The following is a 21,724-nucleotide window of genomic DNA, read 5'->3' on the forward strand; positions in this document are numbered from 1 at the left end:
AAACAGACAGGCATGGTGACTCACGCCTTTAATCCCAAGAAGTGAGCCTTTAATCCCAGGAAGTGATGGCAGAAAAATATATAAGGTGTGAAAACCAGGAATTTGAGCTGGATAAGCTTTTAGGCTTTTGAGCAACAGTTCATCTGAGATTCATTCGGGATGAGGACTCAGAGGCTTCCAGTCTGAGGAAACAGGATCAGCTGAGGAATTGGCAAGGTGAGGTGACTGTGGCTTGTTCTGCTTCTCTGATCTTCCAGCATTCACCCCAATGCCTGGCTCCAGGTTTGTTTTTATTAATAAGAACTTTTAAGATTTATGCTACAATCATGTCCGTGTGTAAAGTTTCTTCTATTTATACTGCTTTATGAGCATTGTGATTCATTAATCTAGATTGAAATCTTTCATCTTTTTTATTTTTAAAATTTAAAAAATACTATCTTATTTGTGTGTCTACGGGTGTTTTACCAGCGTGTATGTCTGTGCACCACCTGTGTGCTTGGTGCCCATGGAGGCCAGAAGAGGGTGTTGGGTATTCTGGGGCAGGAGTTACAGATTGTTGTGAGCTGCCTTATGGGTGCTGGGAATTGAACCTGGTTCTCTGGAAAAGCAACCAGTGTTCTTTATTGCTGAGCCATCTTTCTAGCCCCTTATCTTTTTTTTGAAAATGCTCAACTTTTATCTCCTTACATGTAACTTAGGTTCTCTGTCTCCTCTGGGATTCAAATAGTCTTCAGGGAGGCCATGCCATTTTATTCTTGTCTGCCTGTCTCTCTTTAATACTTTTCATTTCCTATGAAAAAATTCTTCAAGTGTGGTATATAATTTAGTGGTTTTTTAGCTATGTTTAATCTGCTGTTTCAATCATTTGACTTTGTTTTAATCATTCTCATTAATTTCTAGAACTAGTGTTTTGTTCATTTTTAAAATTTTATTGATTGATTGATTGTGTGTATGTGTGCCACATGACATTTATGGTGGTCAGAGGACAATTTGTGGGAGTCAGTTCTCTCCTTCCATCCATGTGGGTTTGGGGAATGGAATCCAATTGATGGCAAGTACCTTAACTTACTGGTATTTTTTCTTTTTAAAGCTGCCTATTTTTGTTGTTTTCTCATTGAATAGTTCTTTTTTATTTAAATATTTAATATCTCTGAGAATTGAATATTCTGAGAAAAGTCAAGAATGGTATGTGTAGTTTGTATTTTCTAATGACTCTTCTCAATAGAGATTTCTCTTTGAATATGGTAGCTTTTATTTATTTTTTTAACCCAGGACTTAATCTATAGTCATCTAAATGACTTCAAATAGAGACTGAATTCTGCCAGAAAATCAAGAGCACTTTTGCCCTGGGTAAAACAAACCACTTAGCAGAGTTCTAGTCCTTTGTTGTATCATGTTCTCTCCCGTGGCCTCCTGAGCAAGGCTACCCTGAAGTACTTATTGTTGGATTTACCAGTCATCTTTCTGATTCTAACTTCACCTTAACCCCCAACTCTTCTGAGCTGCTCCGCCTGTCAGTTCCCTCTTACGGAGTTCTGTGACACAGACTCCCTGACTCTGGCTTCTCTGCCTGCTTGGGATTCAGTACTCTGCTCTCTGCAGTCAGTTCCTGCCTGTGATGACTTTTAAGCTTTAAATCCAATGCTTTGGCTTCTCCTTTCACATGTTCCCATGTGGTTTTATGTACTTTTATTTAACCACACTTTTGATATTTGTAGGATGGAATTAGGGGTAAATACATCTTTAAATAAGTTTTATATTTTTTAAATTCTGAATTAACTGCTTAGTGATGTCAGAGATGAGGGTTATCCTATTTTACAAACTGTCATGCCTGTGAAATCAGTTCACACAAGTAAATGGATCATTAATGGTCTTCAATTCTCCAGACAAGAATGACCTTATGACTGATAATAAAATTCAGTAGTTTAGAGCTGAAATTCAGATGAACTAAAACAGACTGTGTCTTAATAGCTCCTGGCAAAGTGTTCAAAGTAAACTGTGATACTCAGGGGTGATGGTCAGTGGAGGCAGACCATCAGGCAAGGCTGAGTCAGAGCTGCCATGACCAGGAAGTCCTCCATTCTGAGGCTTCAGGTTCAACACTTCCTGCCTTATCATTTTACACACTCTCGGGGCTCTTCAGGAGGTCTCTGGACACTAGCCTGGCTAGCTGTGAACTCTGTGCTACAGTCTAGAAAGTGTTAGCATTTAAGCATCACCTGGCTGGCCCCTTGGGAACCTTACCAGTAAGCAGGCAGTACCTTGAGGAATACCCAAGAACCTGCCCATTGCAGGTATATTGGCATGGACACAGAATGCTAGGTGTTATGGTCAAGCCACTTGTGAATCTCATAATCCTGTGATGACCTGTATCAGCTTCTGTGGTGCAATGTTGACTTTAGAAACTACCCAATATCCCTCCCTCCAGAGCTCAGTGAACATCACAGAAGAGGGGCAGTGAGGAGAGCAGAAGACGGAGTGAGGCGTGGCAGCCACCGCACCGAGGCACTCACTGCAGCTCTGGTCCTCTGTATGAGACCAGCACAGGTTGAGCCCGCAGCATTCCATTGTGAATGGGATGGGGCAGGCAGCCCACACCTCGCTCCCTGGTCAGAGACTGTTGGCAGTAAGTGGTTGGAGGAGGAGTCCTTTCCTGCAGTGCCATGGCCACTGGTAAGCTGCCCATGCTCCAACGAATAGCCTCCCGCTCCTGTTGGGGCGAGAAGTAGCAGTTAAACTCAGTGGGCCACACACAAAGAAAGCCCAGGAACAGGAGGCTTTTGTTGAGAAGAAGGGTTTTGGTGGAAGACAGGGGAGTAAGACAGGGAATGGGGAGTCATTAAAAGATAGATTGATTATCTAGCTAGGCCTTTGCTTCACATCAGAGGGGAGAAAATAGTTTTGGGATCAACACTGGGCATTTCAACTTGAGATGCAACCTTAGAAGAGCAGGCAGCCCCAGGAGTCACTCCTCTGCTGCCTTCAGGACTGCAGATTCAGAAGCGCTAAGAGAAAGGGTTGCGATGCTGCAGAACTGCTTCCGGTGCTAGTGCTTTCCTGTGACAACAAAGAGCTTTCGCTTTAAGAGCAGCTGCGAGGGGACTAGACCTACCTGGACTGAGTCTACCAGGTTGACCTCAGTCTGTGGGGAAGGCTTTGCCCTGGAGGAGATGGGAATGGGGGGGGGGGGGGCTGGGGGGAAGGTGAGGGGGACAGGAGGGGGGAGAACAAGGGAATCCGTGGCTGATATGTAGAACTGAATTGTATTGCAAAATAAAAAAAAAATTAAAAAAAGCAGCTGCGAGTTTGGCTACACTATGAAGTGTTTACAGGTTCTCACCTGTTGTTTACAGAAGAACAGAATTCTTTCATATTCCAGATCTTTTCTTCCACCTACTTACAGCATGGGATACTTCATGAAGAGTTGCAGCCCTGTGGTGGAAGGTCTTTAGGAGGTTGCTGATTGGTTGGATTTGCATAGGGGTACAGGCTGTTATTGTGCCAGGCAGACACAAATTCACTGCTAATGGGAATGACATTCTTTAGGATAAAAGTATTGTTTTTGTTTGAAATAGATTTTGCTGTATTGTACAAGCTGACCAGGAACTTGTGGTCTTCCTGCCTCAGGTTCCCAAATTCTGGGTTTATAGGCTTATCCCATTATGCTAATGAAAGTTGTGTTTTGAGAAGTGTTGTTCATGTCAAGTATTGTGGGGTGGCTGTGTAGCTTAGGCGTGGGCATAGCCCAGAAGCAGAACAAGTTTGGAGACCGGCTAGTACATGAGACGCATCCTGGTGATTACCAACAGTGCGCATCAGTCATGACTGCAGGCTCTGCAGGGCAAGCCCAGTTCCAGAGTGACATTTCCTGTGCTGGGTCCATAGCTTCCTCAAGTGAAGACACTTCTTTAAAGCTGTTTGCATTGAGAGGTCACAGCTTTACTTTTAAAAGATACATTGACTTGAAATGTTTATTTTATTGGAACAAGGTGAGAATTGTTCAAACACGAATGAGGTTCTGTGATAAATTCTGTATTAAAATTTACTGGTTTTATCCTGTATTTCTTCCCTTTGGGCCTCAATATTTTCTACTTTACATATGCTTTATTTCTTTCAAAATGGAAGTTTTATTTCATTATAACGTTGTAAATGAAGAAAAACACAGTTTATATAGAAAAAGCAGAGTTCTGTGATGATTTGGCCCCCACTGCTGAGGGTTCTGCTGCAGTAGTTGAGGTCTTAAACACATATATATGAGAGTGTGCGTACCGTCGCAGCCTGCTGACGGTGGGGGCAGGACTGAGCGCTGATAGCCTGTGCTGTGCCGGAATGTAGCCTCTAATGTAGTGCAAACATCCTGTGTTGACAGGGCTACTGTCAGGACTAGAGCAAGCAGGGTGGTGATTATCACCCATGCTGCTGGGAGGCCTGGCTAGCAGCTGCTGCTTCCCGTGCTGCTGGCTGCCGTTTTGAGGCATTTCTTGAACTAGAGGTACAGCCCCCTCGCTTTTTGTGGGGTAATGTGAGTCATGGAGACAATTTGTCCTTTAACTACTGTGTTCTCACATTGTCTGGATCATAGTTGGACCCCTGCTTTAGAATGGAGTGCTCCCTGTCTCTTTCCAGTCACTAAGCTGTCGGTCCTTTTGTAAGCAGGGTCTCAGTCCTGTTCCGAATCTCAGTATCTTTTTGGAGTAGTCTCATTAAAGATTCAAATTGGATCTCATTAGTTCAAAATGATTAAGGGTTCATCTGATACCAAAGCTAATTAAAACTGTAGTAATGGGTAGAAAAGTACTATTGATAATTTTTATACATTATGCTAAGTTATTCTTATTAGAATAATTAAAAAATTGCAAGTATATGTGTACATAATATGTATACATGTATATATGTATGTTCAAATATGTCTGGGCACAGGTATGTACAGGTATGTATGCCCTTGTGTATGTGCATATGAGATTGTGTGTGTGTGTGTGTATGTGTGTGTATATGTATGAGAAGGGGGAGGGGGAGAAGGTTGACTTAGGGAGTCTTCCTCCATTGTTTTCTGCTTTCTCACTGAGGCAATGTCTTTTGGTTAAACCCACAGCCAGTATGACTAATGTAGCTAGCCAGCTTGATCCAGGGATCTCCTGTCTTTTTCCAAACTCAGGCATTACAGATGGTCTGCTACTCACTCAGCATCTACATGGGTCAGATGGGATCAAACTCTGGTCCTCACACTTAGAGGGAAAGTTCTCTTTGTTCTGTTGAGTTCTGTTGAGCTGTCTCCAGAGCCCATTACCAGACTCATAGCTAAGTCCATCTCCTTTTCTTCTCCTCATTAGTATGAAAATTATTAAAGCTGCTAAGTAGATTTACCTGAAGGATGTGGAAAGAAGATTGGTCAAGGACTTGGTCTGTTAGCTTGTGTCCAAGGGGCACAGATGCTAGGATTATAGGCCCGTGTACCATGCTTGGTTTTTATGCAGTCTTGGGGCTCAAACCCTGGGCCTCGTGTGTGCTCGCTTGCTAAGCACTTGGCTCACTGGCTGTGTCCCCAGCCCTGGTCCTTCTCTTCCTCCCTCATTTGTTTTCTTCTTTTACTCCAGAGTTGACTTTTCCAGATGTGCTTCACTGTGTCTCTCGTGGTGTCTGACAGCACAGCTGGACGTAGACTTCCACGATGACTAGTCTTAGCCGTTTGAAGATGTTTGTATTTTGCCCCGCAGTGGAGAGGTCTGATTTCGTTTTGACTTAGAGTCCTTTGCAGTGTAACGTCTGTCTCCTGTAGGGAGATTTCTCTTTGTCTTAAATCTTAGAACTTTTGATAATACTTGGGATGAGAACTTTTTACTGTTTAATGCATTGCGCCAGGTACTTAGTGGCCTTTTAGTCTGGGGCTTGTCTCCTTTTGTCTTCAGGTTTCTTGAATTGTTCCTGGTTGTTCTGGGTGGAACTGCAAATACTTTCATGGTCACAAATCCTTTTGTCTGCCCTCTCATTTTCAACTTTTTTTTCCCCACGACTAAAAAGAAGATTACTGAAGCAAAAAGCACTTGGAATTCTCTGCTGACATTGGATTTGTTTGTTTGTGCATAGCACCATCTAGCTATATCAACCACTCATTCTATGCATTTTCCTTGGGGAGCTGATACGAAACTATGTATTAGGAAGGAGATGATAAATATGCAGGGAGGGGCCTGGCTGACAGAGAAGCTCCTTAGTGGCCAAGTGAGAAGAGGGCCAGCGAGCCAGCCCAGGTACCTTCCCAGTGCTCAGGAGCTTTTCCTTTGCATCACATTCGGTAACGTCATGAAAAGATTGGAGCCTGGTAGATGAAGCTGAGGAACTTGACAGTAAATATTGTTGACACACCGAAAGTGCCTAATCCTATGGTCAGATCCTAGGCATCTCAGCCTTTCTTAGATTTTCTCTGTCTTAAGAGAATGATCTGCTTTTCTCTGGTGAAAAGCAGGACTATATTGATATGTTTCTTTTATGACTGTGACTGAAAGGAAAATATATTTACTAATAGCCCTTGTTTATTATTTTCTGTTGTAAAAGATTATGGTTCCTGCCGCAGACATATTTATAGCATAGCCCAGGAACACACATATTGGGTGGGGGGGAGGAAAGCTGTGTGGATAATAGATAGCTTTGTAAGCACTGGCCAAATGCTCAGATTTGTTATCAGTGGACAAGTAAGTACCAACCTTCTCTTGTCTGCCTTGTTATAATGCCTGGGTCTCCCTGTTAGTAGAGTTCATAGCCATTATTGCAGTTGCATTTTGTGAGAAGTATGCTGACTGACTTCTCTTGGAAATAGTATGGCATGAAAATAATGATAAAACTAGTCTTACTGTGTATAAAATATAAAATACAGTCTTTACAAATATTGGCCTTGAGGATGAAAGCCAGAGGGAATAGTCTCATGCAGAAAGGCAAACTGTTTCTGCTGTTTTAAGGGAAAACAATGCAAAATATAGAAGAAAGGCTAAACACTGAGGAAGAACAGAAAGCAAACCGTGACTGGCTGTGAATATCTGCATCCCCAGAATGTGGCCTTTTCTTTATTTCTGTAGGAAAGTGAGTCGAGTTCTGAGAGGCTGCCACAAGTCTTTCTCACAGAACATGGGCCTTCTTGTAGTTGCTTGTCCTCATGGATGGCTTTCTGTTGCCAGACTGTCTACCAAAGCTCAGACTTTATCTAAGAATATATTTTAAATGTAAAACTAATTATTACTAAAAGTGTGGAAGACAAAGGAAAATCATTTATATTGTTGCATCATTTAACTGTTGTTGGCATTTCATGACTTCCTGAGATTTTTTTTTTCCTGAATGAATATCTACATGGCTGTTACTGTAATTTGTAATTTTTATATTGTGTTTAATATAAGTGTGCTTCTCTATTTCATATAACGATGCCTTAGTTGGGGTTTCTAGTGCTTTGAAGAGACACCTCTTAAGAAGGAAAACATATAAAGGTTTTCCTTAGTTGTGGAGGCAAATTTCATAACTTGTTTCTTCTATCCTTAACTCTAAAGCCAGAACCACGTGGCTGAAGCTGCCAAGTTCTGCTGCTTGCTGGGGCTAGAACATGGTCCCCTTGTTCAATCACATCTTCTCCAGCTTTTTGTTTTTGATGGTTACCTTTACTGCCTACACTTGGCTGTCCTTGAACTTGCTCTGTAGACCATGGGGCTCAAACTCAGAGATCTGCCGGCCTCTGCCTTCTGAGTGCTGGGATTAAAGGCATGCATCATCACACCTGGCTCTAAGTTTTTCTTTGTTTTTTACAAATTGGAAACTTAGCTGGGTAGGATCTTGCCCCAAGGTCTCTACTCAGTTCATTCCATTTCTTAATCTGTTTATCACCTTGAACACAGGATTTAACTCTATTCCACTTCCTCGAGCCCCTTTTCTCAATCTGTAATTTTGTATTTTTATTTGCTCAGCTTGTTCATTTTCATCATAAATCTCCATCAGAGTTAACACTGATAACCACATCACAGAATCTATACTAGGCTGTTTTGAGATTTCTTCTGCTTTAGCCTCAGGCAGACTCTCCAGACAAGGGCAAAAAGCAGCCACATTCTTCAAAATATCACAAGACCAGTCTCTAGGCCACATACTAATATTCTCTTCCTCTGAAACCTCTTGATCCAGCCCCCTACAGTTCAAATAACTTTTAGTACCACTGTCTTCCATGTTTCTACTAGCATGGCCCATTGTGCAGCACTTAAAGCATTGAACTGTTTTTCTAATCCAAAATCTATATTCCTTCAAACAAAAGCATGGTCAGGCCTATCACAACAATAGCCTAGTCCCTGGTACCAACAACTTCTGTTTTAGTTAGTTTTCTGTTGCTGTGAGAGACACCATGAGCACAACAACTCTTACAAAGAAAAACATTTAATTGAGGTGGCAACTTACAGTTTCAGAGATTTAGTCCATCTTCATCATGGTGGGGAGTATGGTGGTGTGCAGGCAGACATGGTGCAGGCAGATGTGGTGCGGAGAAAGAGCTGCTACATGTTGATATGCAGGCAACAGGAAGTGGACTGTGACACTGGGAGTAGCTTGAGCATAGGAGACCTCAAAACCCACCCCACAGTGACACACTTCCTCCAGCAAGGCCATTTCTACTCCAACAAAGCCACACCTCCTCATAGTGCCACTCCTTCTGGGCGCCATTTTCTTTCAAACCACCACAAATGACTACATAGTATTCCATTGGTTCTACTAGCATCACAGTTTACTTAACAAGTTGCCTTAATTTGGGGGGAAATTAGGGGTTCTTTTCTTTGTTTTAAGTAATGCTACCTTGAAAAGTCTTTGAGACTGAAGACTTTTGCATGTTCTCTAGCTCTCAGCTAGCTGACCTGTGAGCTGGTTTATTCCCATCTCTACCTCCCATCTCATTGTAGGAGGGCTAGGATTGCAGGTGCTCGCTTGCTACTGCACCTGCCCTTCCTTGTGTTTTCAAAGTCCTGGACTCGGGCCATTGGGTTTGCGCTGTTGCAAGCGCTGTTACCTGTGGAGCCGTTTTCCTGGTCTAAATTTTGCTGTATTTTTGTAGAATATTATTAAAGAAAAAGACAGCTGCATGAGCTCCTGCCTTCCCTTGCTCCTTTGATGTCTTGGTCCATGCTTTAGTTCACCAGCCGTGTCCCCACACATGAAGCATCTATTCTGAAACCTGGCCCCCTGTCTGTGAGGGCTTTGATTTTTCTTAGAAATTTATTTGGCTGGATATTATGGCAGAATCCTGTAATTAGAAACCCTTTTAAGACAGAAGCAGGAGAATTGCGCAAAGCTACACAGAGAAACTCTGTCTCGAAAAAAACCAAAAAAAAAAAAAAAAAAAAAAAAAAAAAGACAGAGAAAAAAAGCTTTCTATTCATATGTGTAAAAATATTTCTGTCCTGTGTAACACACATTTTTCCACATTTTGTTTTGTATATTTAAGTATAGAGTCAAATCAACAAACCTTTGTACTTTATAACTTTAAAAAATGTTAATTCTAGGTTTAGAAAGATACTCTTTAATTGAGTTCCTTAATAAATTTATTTGTAATGGAATTTCATTCTTGCTCTCTGTGTGCATCTATTTACATTTAATTTTTATATTCATCAGAATATATGCACTTAATTACACTTATTTACTTATTTGGGAGAGGCCATGCACAGGGTTGTGTGTGGACATCAGAGGACAGCTTGGGGTAGTGGGTTCTCTTCTTCCATCACAGAAGTTCTGGGATTGAACTCAGGCTGGTCAGCTTGGCAGCAAGCGCCTGAACCCACAGTCAGCTCGCCAGTCTGTACCAGAATTTATTTTGATGAATAAAGTGTGTGAGTATTGATTGAAAACATTTCCCTTCTGGATTATCAATCTATCCTAACCCCAGTCATTGAGTAGCATGGCCCTTGCTGTATTAGGCCGATGCTTATGTTGACTGGTGTACTCCTCCATACGGTTCAGTCTCAGGCTTTTAAAAATCTTGTTCCTGTTCCTTGTTTTTTCCTGATAATTGTCTTATAATATTTAAATATTTTATAGAATACATTGTATTGCTTCTTTCTCAACTTTTTTTATTTATTTATTTTTATGTATGATTTTATGATCATTTTTTCATGTGAAGTCTGTCTTAGACTTTGATTGGGTTATATTAAATATGTGTTTTAACTTAAGAGTGTATTTTATTATGTATTTTATTATAGTTCAGTAATAAAATGTACCCCAAAGTCCCTGATTTTTATTGAAAATTCTTAATTTACTTTCACATTTTTATCACTTTTTTGTTTTGTTTGTTTTGTTGATGTACAAGGTAAGTAATATTCATGTATTTATATTTTACAGTAGAATACATTACTGATTTTTATTTTTATATGTATCTCTGGCTGACCTTAAACTCATTGTGTAGCCAAGGATGACCTTGAGTTTCTGGTTCTCCTGTCTCTACCTCCTAAATACTGGGATTATAGGCATGCACCATTACACCTGGTCTCTGTACTACTGAAAAGAAACCCATGGATTTGTGTGTGCTGTGCGAGCATGTCAACTGAGTTACATTGCTGTCAACCCAGCCTACATTATGATTTTTGTATGAATGTTTATATCTTTAATTGGTATCAGTAATTCTTAGAAAATTACTTTTTTAGTAGTTAAAATACATGCTTTGCTGCTGTAACATTTTGGTTTGAGATAGGTTCTTAAATATATATTAATATAATATATAATAATATATATAATGTGTATATTATCAATGATTTTCCTTTGCTGCTTTTTTTTTCTTTTTTCCTTTTTTTTTTTTTTTTTTTTGAGACAGGGTTTCTCTGTGTAGCTTTGCACCTTTCCTGGATCTCACTCTGTAGACCAGGCTGGCCTCGAACTCACAGAGATCCGCCTGCCTCTGCCTCCCGAGTGCTGGGATTAAAGGCGTGCGCCACCACCGCCCGGCTGCTTTGCTGCTTTTTAAAAGTCTTCAAGGTTTTGTATTGATGGTGGCTTCTATATTTGTATGTAGCATTTGATAACATGAATGAGTGGTTCTGCAGCTGTGTCTTAGAAGACAAACTTACACCTATGTGTTCCATATCATGGAACTGCCGGTGATTCTCAGTCTGCATTGTGAACATATCCCGGGTTTCTCATAGGCATGCAAGGTTTAGTGTTTCTGCACTTGGACTCCTGTTCTGTGCATCTCTTTCTGGATTCTTAGAATTGAAGGAATGGAGTAGGGTGCTGCTGGAACCTGGTACCTTGAGACAAGGGTGATCCTTCTTGGGTGAAGGTCAATGGGGCTGAAACTAGCATTGTTGTCTTCTGACTCCCATGTTGTTATTTTTAGTTGTTTGCAGCATTATTGTCCGAATGAACAGAATCTTACGTTTATCTTAACTGTCTGTAAAGTACAGAGAACAGTTAGATTGCTGAGCCATGCTGGGTGTTTTCCTGATCAGGCCTTCTTCCTGGTACTGTAGGCCAGGCATTGTCGTTCTTGCTTTTCTGTCTAGAGGTCATCAATAGATATCAGAAGGATTGGAGGGCCCAGTTTTATAAATCTGGAACTGAAGAAGAGAGGAACATAAACCAGTGCTAGAAAGCCAGAGTGTGCCAACAGGTAGATGGGAAAACCTGCTGGTAAATGTCCTGCATAGAGCCCTGTGTGTGTACACAAGGAAACACTTATTTGATCTTCATATTAACCTTTCAAATTTATGAGAGGTTATTACCTTTATCTTTCATAGACAGGAAATAACAGTTTAGAAGTTGCCTAACCTCACACAGTTGATAGCAGGACTTGAACTTTGATTTCTGCTTGCTACTTTTGTACCCTTTCTCTTGTCCTGCTTAGAGGTGGGAGGGTAAGAGAGCAGTGTCCATCTCCAGGCCCTCTGGAAAAATTAAGTAGATGTAGCACAAAGGAAAAATTAAAAATGTTTTTAACTCACTTATTTCCATTTAAAAAATATCTTTATTTAGATGGTTTATATGCATTACAACTCACCCACTTAAATGGATGTAGTTCTAAAGCTTTCTTTGCTCATATATTGTGTGACATCACCATAGGCACTTTTAGATCATGTTCATTACTCTAAAGAGAAGTCCTTTTAAGCAGTCACCCCTTATATTTTCCCATTTTCACCTCAACATCCAGCTGCTACTTTTTGTCTATGTAGATTTACCTACTCTGGACATTTCATGCAAATGTTATCAAATATTAGATGGTCCTTTGTAACTGGCTTCTTTCACTTAATATTTTTTCAAAGTTCATTCTTTTTTTATGAATATGGTTTAAGTGAATGGATATACACTATATTTATTTACTTTGAAGTTGATACAGTTTTGGTTTGATTCTACTTTTTTGCTCTTATGGATAATGCAGTATAAATATACTTGAATAAATTTAGGGGCAGTGTTCATGAATAGGGTAGATATTTTAATTTGTTTTGGATGTGTGTGCCCTAGAAGTTAAATTGCTGGGTCATATGGTAACATGTCTATTATCTTGAGGAAGAAGTAGGCTTTTTCAGAGCAGCCAATTACATTCCCATCACCAATGTACGAAGGGGTTAGTTTCACCATATCCTTACCAATACTTGTTCATATATCTTCAGTTAGGAACATAAATGGTCCCTTATGGCTTTGGTTTACACTTTCCTGACAGCTGATGATTTCAAGTAGCCATTTCTCATTGGGTTCTTGTCTTTTTGTTATTACATTGTGAGAAGTCTGTGTTTTCTAGATATGGGGTTCTTGCTAGATGCATGACTGACAAACATTTTCTTTTATTTTGTTGTTCTCCCTCCCTCCCTCCCTCCCTCCCTCCCTCCCTCCCTCCCTCCCTCCCTCCCACTCTGTGTTTTATTTCTTAGAGAAAAGGTCTCACTGTGTATAGCACATGCTGACCTTGAACTCATGATCCCCTGACTCTCTTCTGAGTTCTGGGATTCAGACTGCCCCGTGTGTGTGTGTGTGTGTGTGTGTGTGTGTGTGTGTGTATGCTGGATGTCAAACCCAGAGCCTTGCACTTACTATGCAGGCACGGTGCTATTGAGCTACATGTTCAGCTCCACTTTTCACTTTTATCATGGTGGCTTTTGAAACACACACATAACGAAATTATTCTGTTGATTTCTAATTTTTCTTTTGTTTTAGTGTGAGGAAGGGATCCAGATTTTTTTTTTTTTCCTCATGAGACTGTCCAGTTGTCCTGGCACTCATTGAAAAATGTCTTCTTGCCCTGTGGAATCATGTTGTTATTCTATGGAAAGTTATTTGACTACAGATAGCTGAGTTTATTTCTCAACTCTGCACTTCTGTTCTCTATATATCTGTCTGGACAGATGTCCAAATCTGTCTTGATTACTGAGCCTGTGGAGTAAGTTTTGAAACTGAGAAGTCCTCGAACTTTGGTCTTCAAGCTTCTTCAGCAGGTCTGAGTCTCTTGAGTTTCCCTTTTCATTTTGGAATCAGCTTGTCGAAGCTGTGTCAAACAGGGATTACTTCGATCCTTTAGACCACTTTGAAGAGAACAACCCCCACCACACACACACACCTTTGAGGGATCAAACCCATTATCTTGTTAATGCTACACAAGCCTTCTACCACTGAGCTACCTCCCAGCCTGGGATAGTTATAATCCTGACTAGTGAACTCTCCTGATCATAAACTTGGCATTTCTTCCTGACTCAAACCTTAGGAGTCTAGTTCCTCTAGATATAGATGTTCATTTCAGCTGGCTTTGATTTATATCAGTGAAATTGAAGTCCTCATCTAGATGACCAGGCACATTGCCAAGTCTAAAGGTTCTTCATTAAAGATGGACTGAATTAATATTAAATAGATAACTGTCATATGCTTTCTTTCATATGAACCTTCATGTGCATAGTGGCAGTGTCTGTTTGTTGGTTCGTTTGTAAATGAATGCTTATCTCAAATAGTGTTCCTTCTGGCAAACTTCCATTACCTGGAGGTAGGTACATGTCAGAAGAGCAGCTGGAGTGACCATAAGGAACGGGGCCCACCAAAGCTGCAAACATTCTGACTCTCTTGGTTTCTCTTTGGTATAAATAGTCTTTCCCAGGCCTGTCATGGACATGTACCAATGATGTAATAATGGTGATTATATCAGAAGCACCACAGGTAGCTACTGGCATGATAGGTAGTGGGGCTTTGGGCACGGCCACTTTGACTACTTATTCCAAGAAACCACATGGAATTCATCATCTTTGACAAAAGACTTTAATACATTAGTGATGAAGACACTGTTCACTACTATTGTGATATTCCAGAGTGTAAGCAACTCAACAGTAAGTGTGTGCCTCTTGGTGTGGGATAATGTGTTTGGATATAACCATGCAGAACATTTGTAGGGGACAGGGTTCCCTCTCTACCAGCTTCATCAGAGCCTGAAGAAGAGGAGGGGATGTGTGGTGTGTAGACACTGTCACCCCTGTCTTCTTATTTTTTGATTCTCAGTCACTTGCCTATTATAAAATGAGACTTTCTAAAATAATATTCTTGTATTTCATTTTCATGTGAGTGTTGGTCTGTAGCCATTCCTCCTTCCTTCCTGTCGCTTTATGATTTGATCAGTGTGCAGGAATCTATATGTGAGTCCTGGTGATCTTCTGCCTCTTGAGTGAGACTGTCAGGGTTGAGACCAGCCCCACAGACACAGCTGTTCCCAAGCAGAGTTTTGAGAGAGCTGGAGCAGATGTTTTTCAAACGTGGCTTAGGGTGCTCTAGCCCTTTGTTTACCTCCCCTACTTAACACCACATTACACATGGTTTACAAGTGAAGGCCCCCAAATTAGAGGCATATTCTTTTTTTTTAAGGGTCTATCCTGTTAACATTCAAACGACATCATGAAACATAACTTCTGTAAACACGGATAGTTTGTATAGGGCTGTTTCTGTGGAGGCATCAAGGAAAGTGAATAGGGAGGAAAGATTTGATTATTAGCAATGAGAGAGTATAGAAAAAACCAAGTGTACCTGTTCACATAAGACAGCTTATATAAACATCAAAAAGGCAGCCTTCTCGGGGTCTCAAGAATGTCCCTGATTACCTACATCCTCCCTGAGAAACCCTTTTTGAACTGTAAGTCACGGGCCAAATCTATCCTGCCATCTGTTTTTGCAAATACATTTCTGTTGGTATACAATGCCATAGTTTATTTTGTTTTCTCATAACAAAATATACCCAAGATTGGGATATGTGTGTGTTTGTGTGTGTGTGTGTGTGTGTGTGTGTGTGTGTGTGTGTGTGTGTGTGTGTGTGTGTTTAATATGTGTTTAAAAACACACACGTATATATGTTTAATTAGGTCACAGTTCTGGAGATCCATGTGTAGGGCATCGGCACTGGCTTCTGGTGAGGGCCTATTGCTGTATTGTTACAGGCTAGATGCTATCACAGAGTTGGAAAGGGAAATAGTGGGGAAGGAAAGAAAAAATGTCGGGGAGAGGAAGCAGGAGAGCTGGAAGCTTTGTAACAGCTGTTCCTGGGGCTCACTCATGAGATAAATTCATCCTTCTGCAAAACACTTCTCCATCCTCAAGACTTACTCCATAGCTCTTCACAGTGTTAGGAACTAACTCCTGTTACACTGGGTACCAAACTGCAGCAGGTGATCCTTTAGTGGACAGAGCATATCTAAATGATAACATGTAACCATTCTTATTTATTTACCAATTGTCAATGGTTGCTTTCACACTACACAGTGGAGTTAAGTAACTAGAACAGATTTGGCCTACCATGCCTGAAATATTTATCTTGCTCTTTATTGGAGAAGTTGGCCAACAGCTGGTTTGGAGAGTCTAAACTTGTGGAAGGTTGTGCATAAACCAGAGATACTTTGAATTTCCGCAGTCTTGCCATTATATGAATTTGAGGTCAGCTGGAGGGACTACAGTTTTGCCTCCTCCCTCTCTTCCTCCCCCTCCCCTTATTTTTCTTATTTAGAGCTTCATACTAAGATTGAACTCAGGGACTTAGGTATGTAGGCAAACTCTGCCACAGAATTATAATCCGACTCCAAGAACAGCATTGGTGAATTTGCTTTGTGTGTGTATCTAATGTTTGCTTTAAATTTTGTTTTGTTTATAAAGGATCTTATTATGTAGCTCAGGCTAGTTTCAAACTTGTAATCCTCCTGCCAAGGGCATTAGTTTTAAGAAAAAATTACTATATCAGGATGCATGAGACTTAGGTTTGATTCTCAAGGAAACACACACCTACACAGGAATACTTGCTCATGAGCAAAAGTTTAACTTTGAAAATAATATAATGAGACATTGCTGAAGACTAATCTGTGGTTATTCACAGACCTGATTCCCTAGCTTCCTTTAGATACTATCATTTTATTATAAGAAACAAATGTTACGATTTTTCTCCAGTCATTTTCTATCCCCTTTGAAGACCAAGTATTTGCCAGCATAACTTACTCAAATTTAACACAGCGCTAGTCTTACTGTTGGAAATCAGGTAACTTAGCTCAGTTGTATTTCTTTTCGTTTCTCTCAGCTTGAAGTCAATGGCCCAAAATGACTCTGCTAGTGGAGACTCACTTCCGTAAGGAGAAAGACCAGGTCAGAGGCTGGGATGAGCATGCCACTGCACCAGATCTCTGCCATCCCTTCTCAGGACGCCACTGCCGCTAGAGTCTACAGAAGCAAGACCAAAGATAAGGAGCGGGAGCAGGTAATGGGAGAGCTCCTTCAAGTGCCTTCCTGTGGGTGTTCTTTCCTGGTAGCTGTGGCAGATACTGGCTGAGCAGCCTCCTGAGGAAGGAAGGAAGGAAGAGGACTGTTACGTTTCCGTTGGAGGGCAGATGTTTGGAGTGAGGAAGGCATGGTGGCGGGAGCAGGAGGTGGCAGGAGCAGGAGGTGGCCGGTCACACTGGATCCAGTCAGGAAGCAGAGAGAATACGGTGCTTGGCTCACTTCCTCCTTCTTATTCTTAGGTTGGGTGTCCCACCTGGGTTAACTCTGTCTGTAAACTTCACCCACACACGATAGCGTATTCTAGATTATTCTAGATTCGATTAAGTTTACAATCAGTACTAACCGCCATCACAATATATTGTTTGAATAGTTTTCATATTTAATTTATTATTTTACATGTGTATGAATTTGTATGTGGGTGTGAGCATATTGTGACCCACAAGTGGAGGCCAGCCGGAGTACAACTTTGGAGAGTTGATGATCTTCCCCTGTGGATCCTGGGAAATGATCTCAGGCTGTCAAGCTTGGTGACCGTTACCTTTACCCCCTGAGTCATCTCAGCAGCCTCAACCATTACAGTTCTTTTTACTAAAATTCCACTAACTATGATCTAGAGTGATACCTGAGCTCTGAAGGGCTGGTTTCTCTGCAGATGAGCACAACTGGCTGTATTCAGAGGAGACTGTCTTCTGCTGGCTTCTGGCTTCTGAGGGTTTGGCATGGGCTTATCAGCTTCTTAGTGGTTATGTCTTTTACATTCCTAAGATGAAGTTCTTTATATTCATAAAACAAGGTGCAGTGTATAAATGTATTTGAACAAAACTTTAGGAGCATTGACTGCATTAAGGAGGTATTTTAATCAGCCTGTCTCTGTTTTCATGCTGCTCTGATCTGACTGGACACTTAAACAAACATCAGTTGGATAAGGTGTGCGATGGAGGAATTTCAGGACTAATCTAAACCCAAAGGGTCAGGAAAGGCTTTCTGTAGAAAACTAGGATTGTGTGGAGAGCTGTAGTTAAAGGAAAAGGAAAAGCCGAGGGACTCGGGTTGAGGAAATGCACAAAGTCAGCCCCAAATCTGATGCAGTTTGTGATCGAGAAAGAGAAGCCTGGCAGAGGTTCCTACAAAGATAAGGTCTTTATCTCAGGTAATAAGCCAAGGTGACTTTGTACAGTCTCTCTATAGCATGCACTGCATGGGCCTGTATCTGCTACTCTGTGGAGGGCTAATGACTTGTACCCAGTTACACTATCTGTGGATGAAGACCCGCCTCACTTTCAGTGTATGCAGACTCCTGGGAATATTTTGTAATCACAAAGGGTTTTCTTGCTATCACTTACTAGTGAGTAAATGATCTTTTAAGAGGACTGCTGCTTTTTAGGTTTGTTTTGGTTTTTGAGACAGGATCTCACTGTGTAGCTCTGTCTGCCCTGGGACTCATTGTGTAGCCCGAACTGGCCTTGAACTCACAGAGATTCACCTGCCTCTGCCTCCTGAGAGCTGAGTTTAAGGACATGAGATACCATGGTGCTTTGTAGGTTTTTGTAGACACTAATCCATGACTTCTCAGGTTTCAGTCTCTTTTTTTGGAAACCTAGTTGCTTCATTTCCAAAGAAATTATTTTTTAATCTTAACTGTTTTAGAGAATAGGTTCTTTTTTTTTTTTTTTTTTTTTTTTTTTTTTTTTTTTTTTTGGTTTTTTGAGACAGGGTTTCTCTGTGTAGCTTTGTGCCTTTCCTGGAACTCGCTTTGTAGACCAGGCTAGCCTCGATCTCACAGAGATCTGGCTGCCTCTGCCTCCCAAGTGCTGGGATTAAAGGTGTGTGCCACCACTGCCCGGCGTTTCTTTTCATGTTAAAGTTAATAATATCTTACTTTTAGGCCTATCTTGAAGCAACCTTGTGTACACTGAAGTGTGTGTTATTAATGCATATGTCATTTAAAAGTCTAATAGACAATTTTATAATTGGTCTCCAAGTCAGTGTTTGAAAATACACATTGTTTTTCGGTTGTTGTGAGTTACTTTCCATCTTAGGACAGTGTCCATTTTCCTGTCTTAATGAGTTAGGGTTCTAGGGCCCACAATAAGTAACAGCATCTTTTCCAAATGAGGGAGAAAATGTTAGTCCAGGGAAAGAGATGCTTCCCTGGATTCCCAGGAAGAGCTAATTCCCAGCACTGTAGGCTGAGTCTACCCTGATCAGGAGTGACCAGGAGGCAATGAATCATAAAGGTTCAGTTGCTGCATCTAGTAGTAAACATTGCCACTGTCTTTGTTATGTCTAAACAAGCAAACACCTCTAATGTCACTAACACTGCCACTTAAAAACTGTTGGCTCTGGCTTTCTGGAGCCCATTCATTACCTATGGTTGGACACCTTGCTCACCCTTGAGGCAGCGGGGAGGGGCTGGGTCCTGCCTCAACTGAATGCCAGGCTTTGCTGTCCCCCCATGGGAGAACTTACCCTTTTGGAGGAGGGGATGAGGGGTGAGTTGGAGGGGAGATTAGGCAGGGATGGGGGGAGCAGGAGGAGGGATGAGAGAGGGATCTGTGGTTGGTATGTGAAATGAATTAAAAAAAAAAACCTGTTGGCTCTAGAAAAAATACCACCCACTTTATTTTATTGTGACAGGTTTTAATATGCGCTCTCTCTGTAGCCTAGGCTAGTCCCAAACTCAGTACTCTTCTCTTGGCCACCTGAGTGTTAGGATCCCAGGTGTGTGCCACTGCTCCTGTCTTATCCTTCATTTTTGTCACGGTTGGACAGGCTGAGTGGAAACTACATGTTCTGCCTTTCCATCCCCATGCTTCGTGTGTGATCAGAGCTGTAGGAATGGGTGCCTTACATTAGAGGGCTGAGTCACCTGGAACCCAGTTTGTAAGGTTATCCAGAAAATACACTTTCACTTTCTACCCTGAAGGAACTAGTCCGCATGATTGTATTCCTGAAAGTATCAGAAAGATTATTCGTGGTCAGCTTGTATTTAGACTGCTACTAGAAAGCAAAAGGTAATTTTCATTTTTCTAAAGAATTCTATTTCAGTCACCATTGATATCTTCATCTTCCTTTCGAGGTCAACAGAGGGATTTTATCATGAAACATCCAAGTGATATTATCTGAACAGATTTCAGTTTGTTCTGAAAGTGTGTAAATGGAGAAAATTTAATACAAGGAAGTAGGTTTTTATATAAACTTATATACATAAAGTTTATAAATATGTAATGCTATATTCATCTGTACCTGGCATCTGGAACAAGAGCCTCACAGTTGAGCAGGTCATAGCAGTATTCTGAAGCAAATTCATTGTACTTTACCTCTTAATTATTGTTACTTTAATGTACTGAATAAATCATGAAAACCTAACAGAAGAACTGGTAGAAAATCTGAGCTTTAATATTGCAGACTCTCGTTTCCAGTTCAGTGCCTGGGACCTGCTCTGTGTCTTCAGAGCAGCCTGTTTTCAGGGCCTCCTCAGGGTGTGCCCGGGTGCTGGTCCACTCCTTCTCTCAGCTTCCTTTCCCTCCCTCTCAGTCTCCTTCCCTTCCTTTTCTGTTTCCATTTTCTTCCTTCCTTTTACCCCTTCTGTTTTTTGCCCCTCTCCTCACATTCCTCCCATTTCAGTCTCCAAAGTTGAGGATAGCGAACATGCACTAGCCACCACACCTGGCCAACCTGCTGTTTTCAGACAGTGTGTGTGTGTGTGTGTGTGTGTGTGTGTGTGTGTGTGTGTGTGTGTGTGTGTGTGTGTGTGTTCAGGATCCAAGTCTCTCATCAAAGCAGTCTCTAGCTTTCTCTTATTTGCAGCCCCACTGTTTACTCAAAGGAACTGTAGTTTTATTTTGCAGGATAAAAATTCCTTCTTCTGAATGGTCCACAGAATCAACTAACCAGGGCTCATAGGTGCTCACAGAGACAGAACCAACAACAGGGAGCCTGTATGGGTCTGACTTAGGCACTCTGCATATATGTTGTATTTGTGAGACTTGATGTTCTTGTGGGACTCCTAGCAGTGGGAACGGGTCTCTGGCCCATTTGTCTGCTTTTGGGACCCTTTTCCTCCTACTGCACTGCCTCTTCCAGCCTTGGTGCGAGGGGAGGTGTCTAGTCTTGTTGTAACTTGATATGCTGTGTTTGGTTGGTACCCCTGGGAAGCCTGCCCTTTTCTGGGGGGAAACAGAGGAGAAGAAGATCTGGGGGAGAGTGGAGGTGTGTGTGGGGAGAGGATGTGAGGAGAGGAGGGGGGAGGAATTGCTGTCGGGGTGTAATATATAAGATAATAATAACAACAAACATACATCCCTAAAAATGCTTCTTTTGCATATTACAACTTTGTGTGTCAGTGTTTAGCCTACTCTCTTATTCTTAGCTTCTCTAGAGAGGCATAATTAAATGAAGAGATGAATATGCATCTTAAATACTTGATTAACTCACTGTCAGTTAATGTATCAATACCTCTGGCAACATTCATGTGGCTCCTTGAGTCAGTATTTATCTTTTCTGTGAGAATATCAGAACATTAATGTTTGCCTCAGTACAGTTTCTGCTGCTGTAACAGAATACCTGAGGCTGAGTAAGTTATAAAGAGGCTTACAGTTCTGGAGGCTGTACAGCTTCTGATGAGGACCTCTTCATGCACCATGCATGGCACTGGACAGAAGGGTGTGAGCCAAGAGGGGAGAGTACAGAGGAGGTGGGATTCTGTAACAGCCACTTCCCATAATAACCAAAGCACTTTCCTAGAAACCACGTTCATCCTTTTATTATGACAGATCCTTCATAACCAAATACTTCTTAAAGGCCCACCCCCTTTCTGTACTTTTACAGGGGACCATACCTTAATACAAGTTTTAGTAGAGCCAATCCTGTTCACACCATAGTAGCATTTCTCAAACCTGGAACTAGGAATTTATCTTCTTGTGGTGTGTGTGTGTTGGGGCTTGGGAGGCATCTGTGTAGGTTTCTTTAGAAATCTACCTCCAAGAGTGCTTATCCTGTTTGG

At 41.4% G+C, this 21,724-nt stretch overlaps 2 protein-coding genes across 9 annotated transcripts in view; both read left to right on the forward strand.

The window, feature by feature from the left end:
• The window catches only part of LOC128098387 (WASH complex subunit 2), a 195,392-nt gene extending 178,761 nt beyond the window's left edge, over window positions 1-16,631 (forward strand). For 2 of the 5 annotated variants that reach the window (XR_008214228.1, XM_052719436.1), the window contains exon 39: window positions 16,520-16,615. Coding sequence is in view for 2 of the 5 variants with exons in the window: in XM_052719441.1 (XP_052575401.1) it covers window positions 16,520-16,543 (24 nt within the window). In the remaining 3 variants the exon portion in view is untranslated. Of the gene's footprint in view, window positions 1-16,519 lie in introns of all 5 variants that reach the window. The other 3 variants (XR_008214232.1, XM_052719441.1, XM_052719439.1) reach the window with 3 other exon arrangements.
• Window positions 1-21,724, forward strand: part of Marchf8 (membrane associated ring-CH-type finger 8) — a 74,331-nt gene that overhangs the window by 21,409 nt on the left and 31,198 nt on the right. For 2 of the 4 annotated variants that reach the window (XM_052719447.1, XM_052719450.1), the window contains exon 1: window positions 16,587-16,696. The exons of the other annotated variants lie outside the window; for them this stretch is intronic. In XM_052719447.1, coding sequence (XP_052575407.1) covers window positions 16,598-16,696 — 99 coding nt within the window. In that variant the 5' untranslated portion in view covers window positions 16,587-16,597. Of the gene's footprint in view, window positions 1-16,586; window positions 16,697-21,724 lie in introns of those variants that run through there. 4 annotated transcript variants of the gene reach the window in all.

Source organism: Peromyscus californicus, unplaced genomic scaffold, assembly GCF_007827085.1.
Source record: "Peromyscus californicus insignis strain IS unplaced genomic scaffold, ASM782708v3 Scaffold_6__1_contigs__length_162567912, whole genome shotgun sequence".
Taxonomy (NCBI): Eukaryota; Metazoa; Chordata; class Mammalia; order Rodentia; family Cricetidae; genus Peromyscus; species Peromyscus californicus.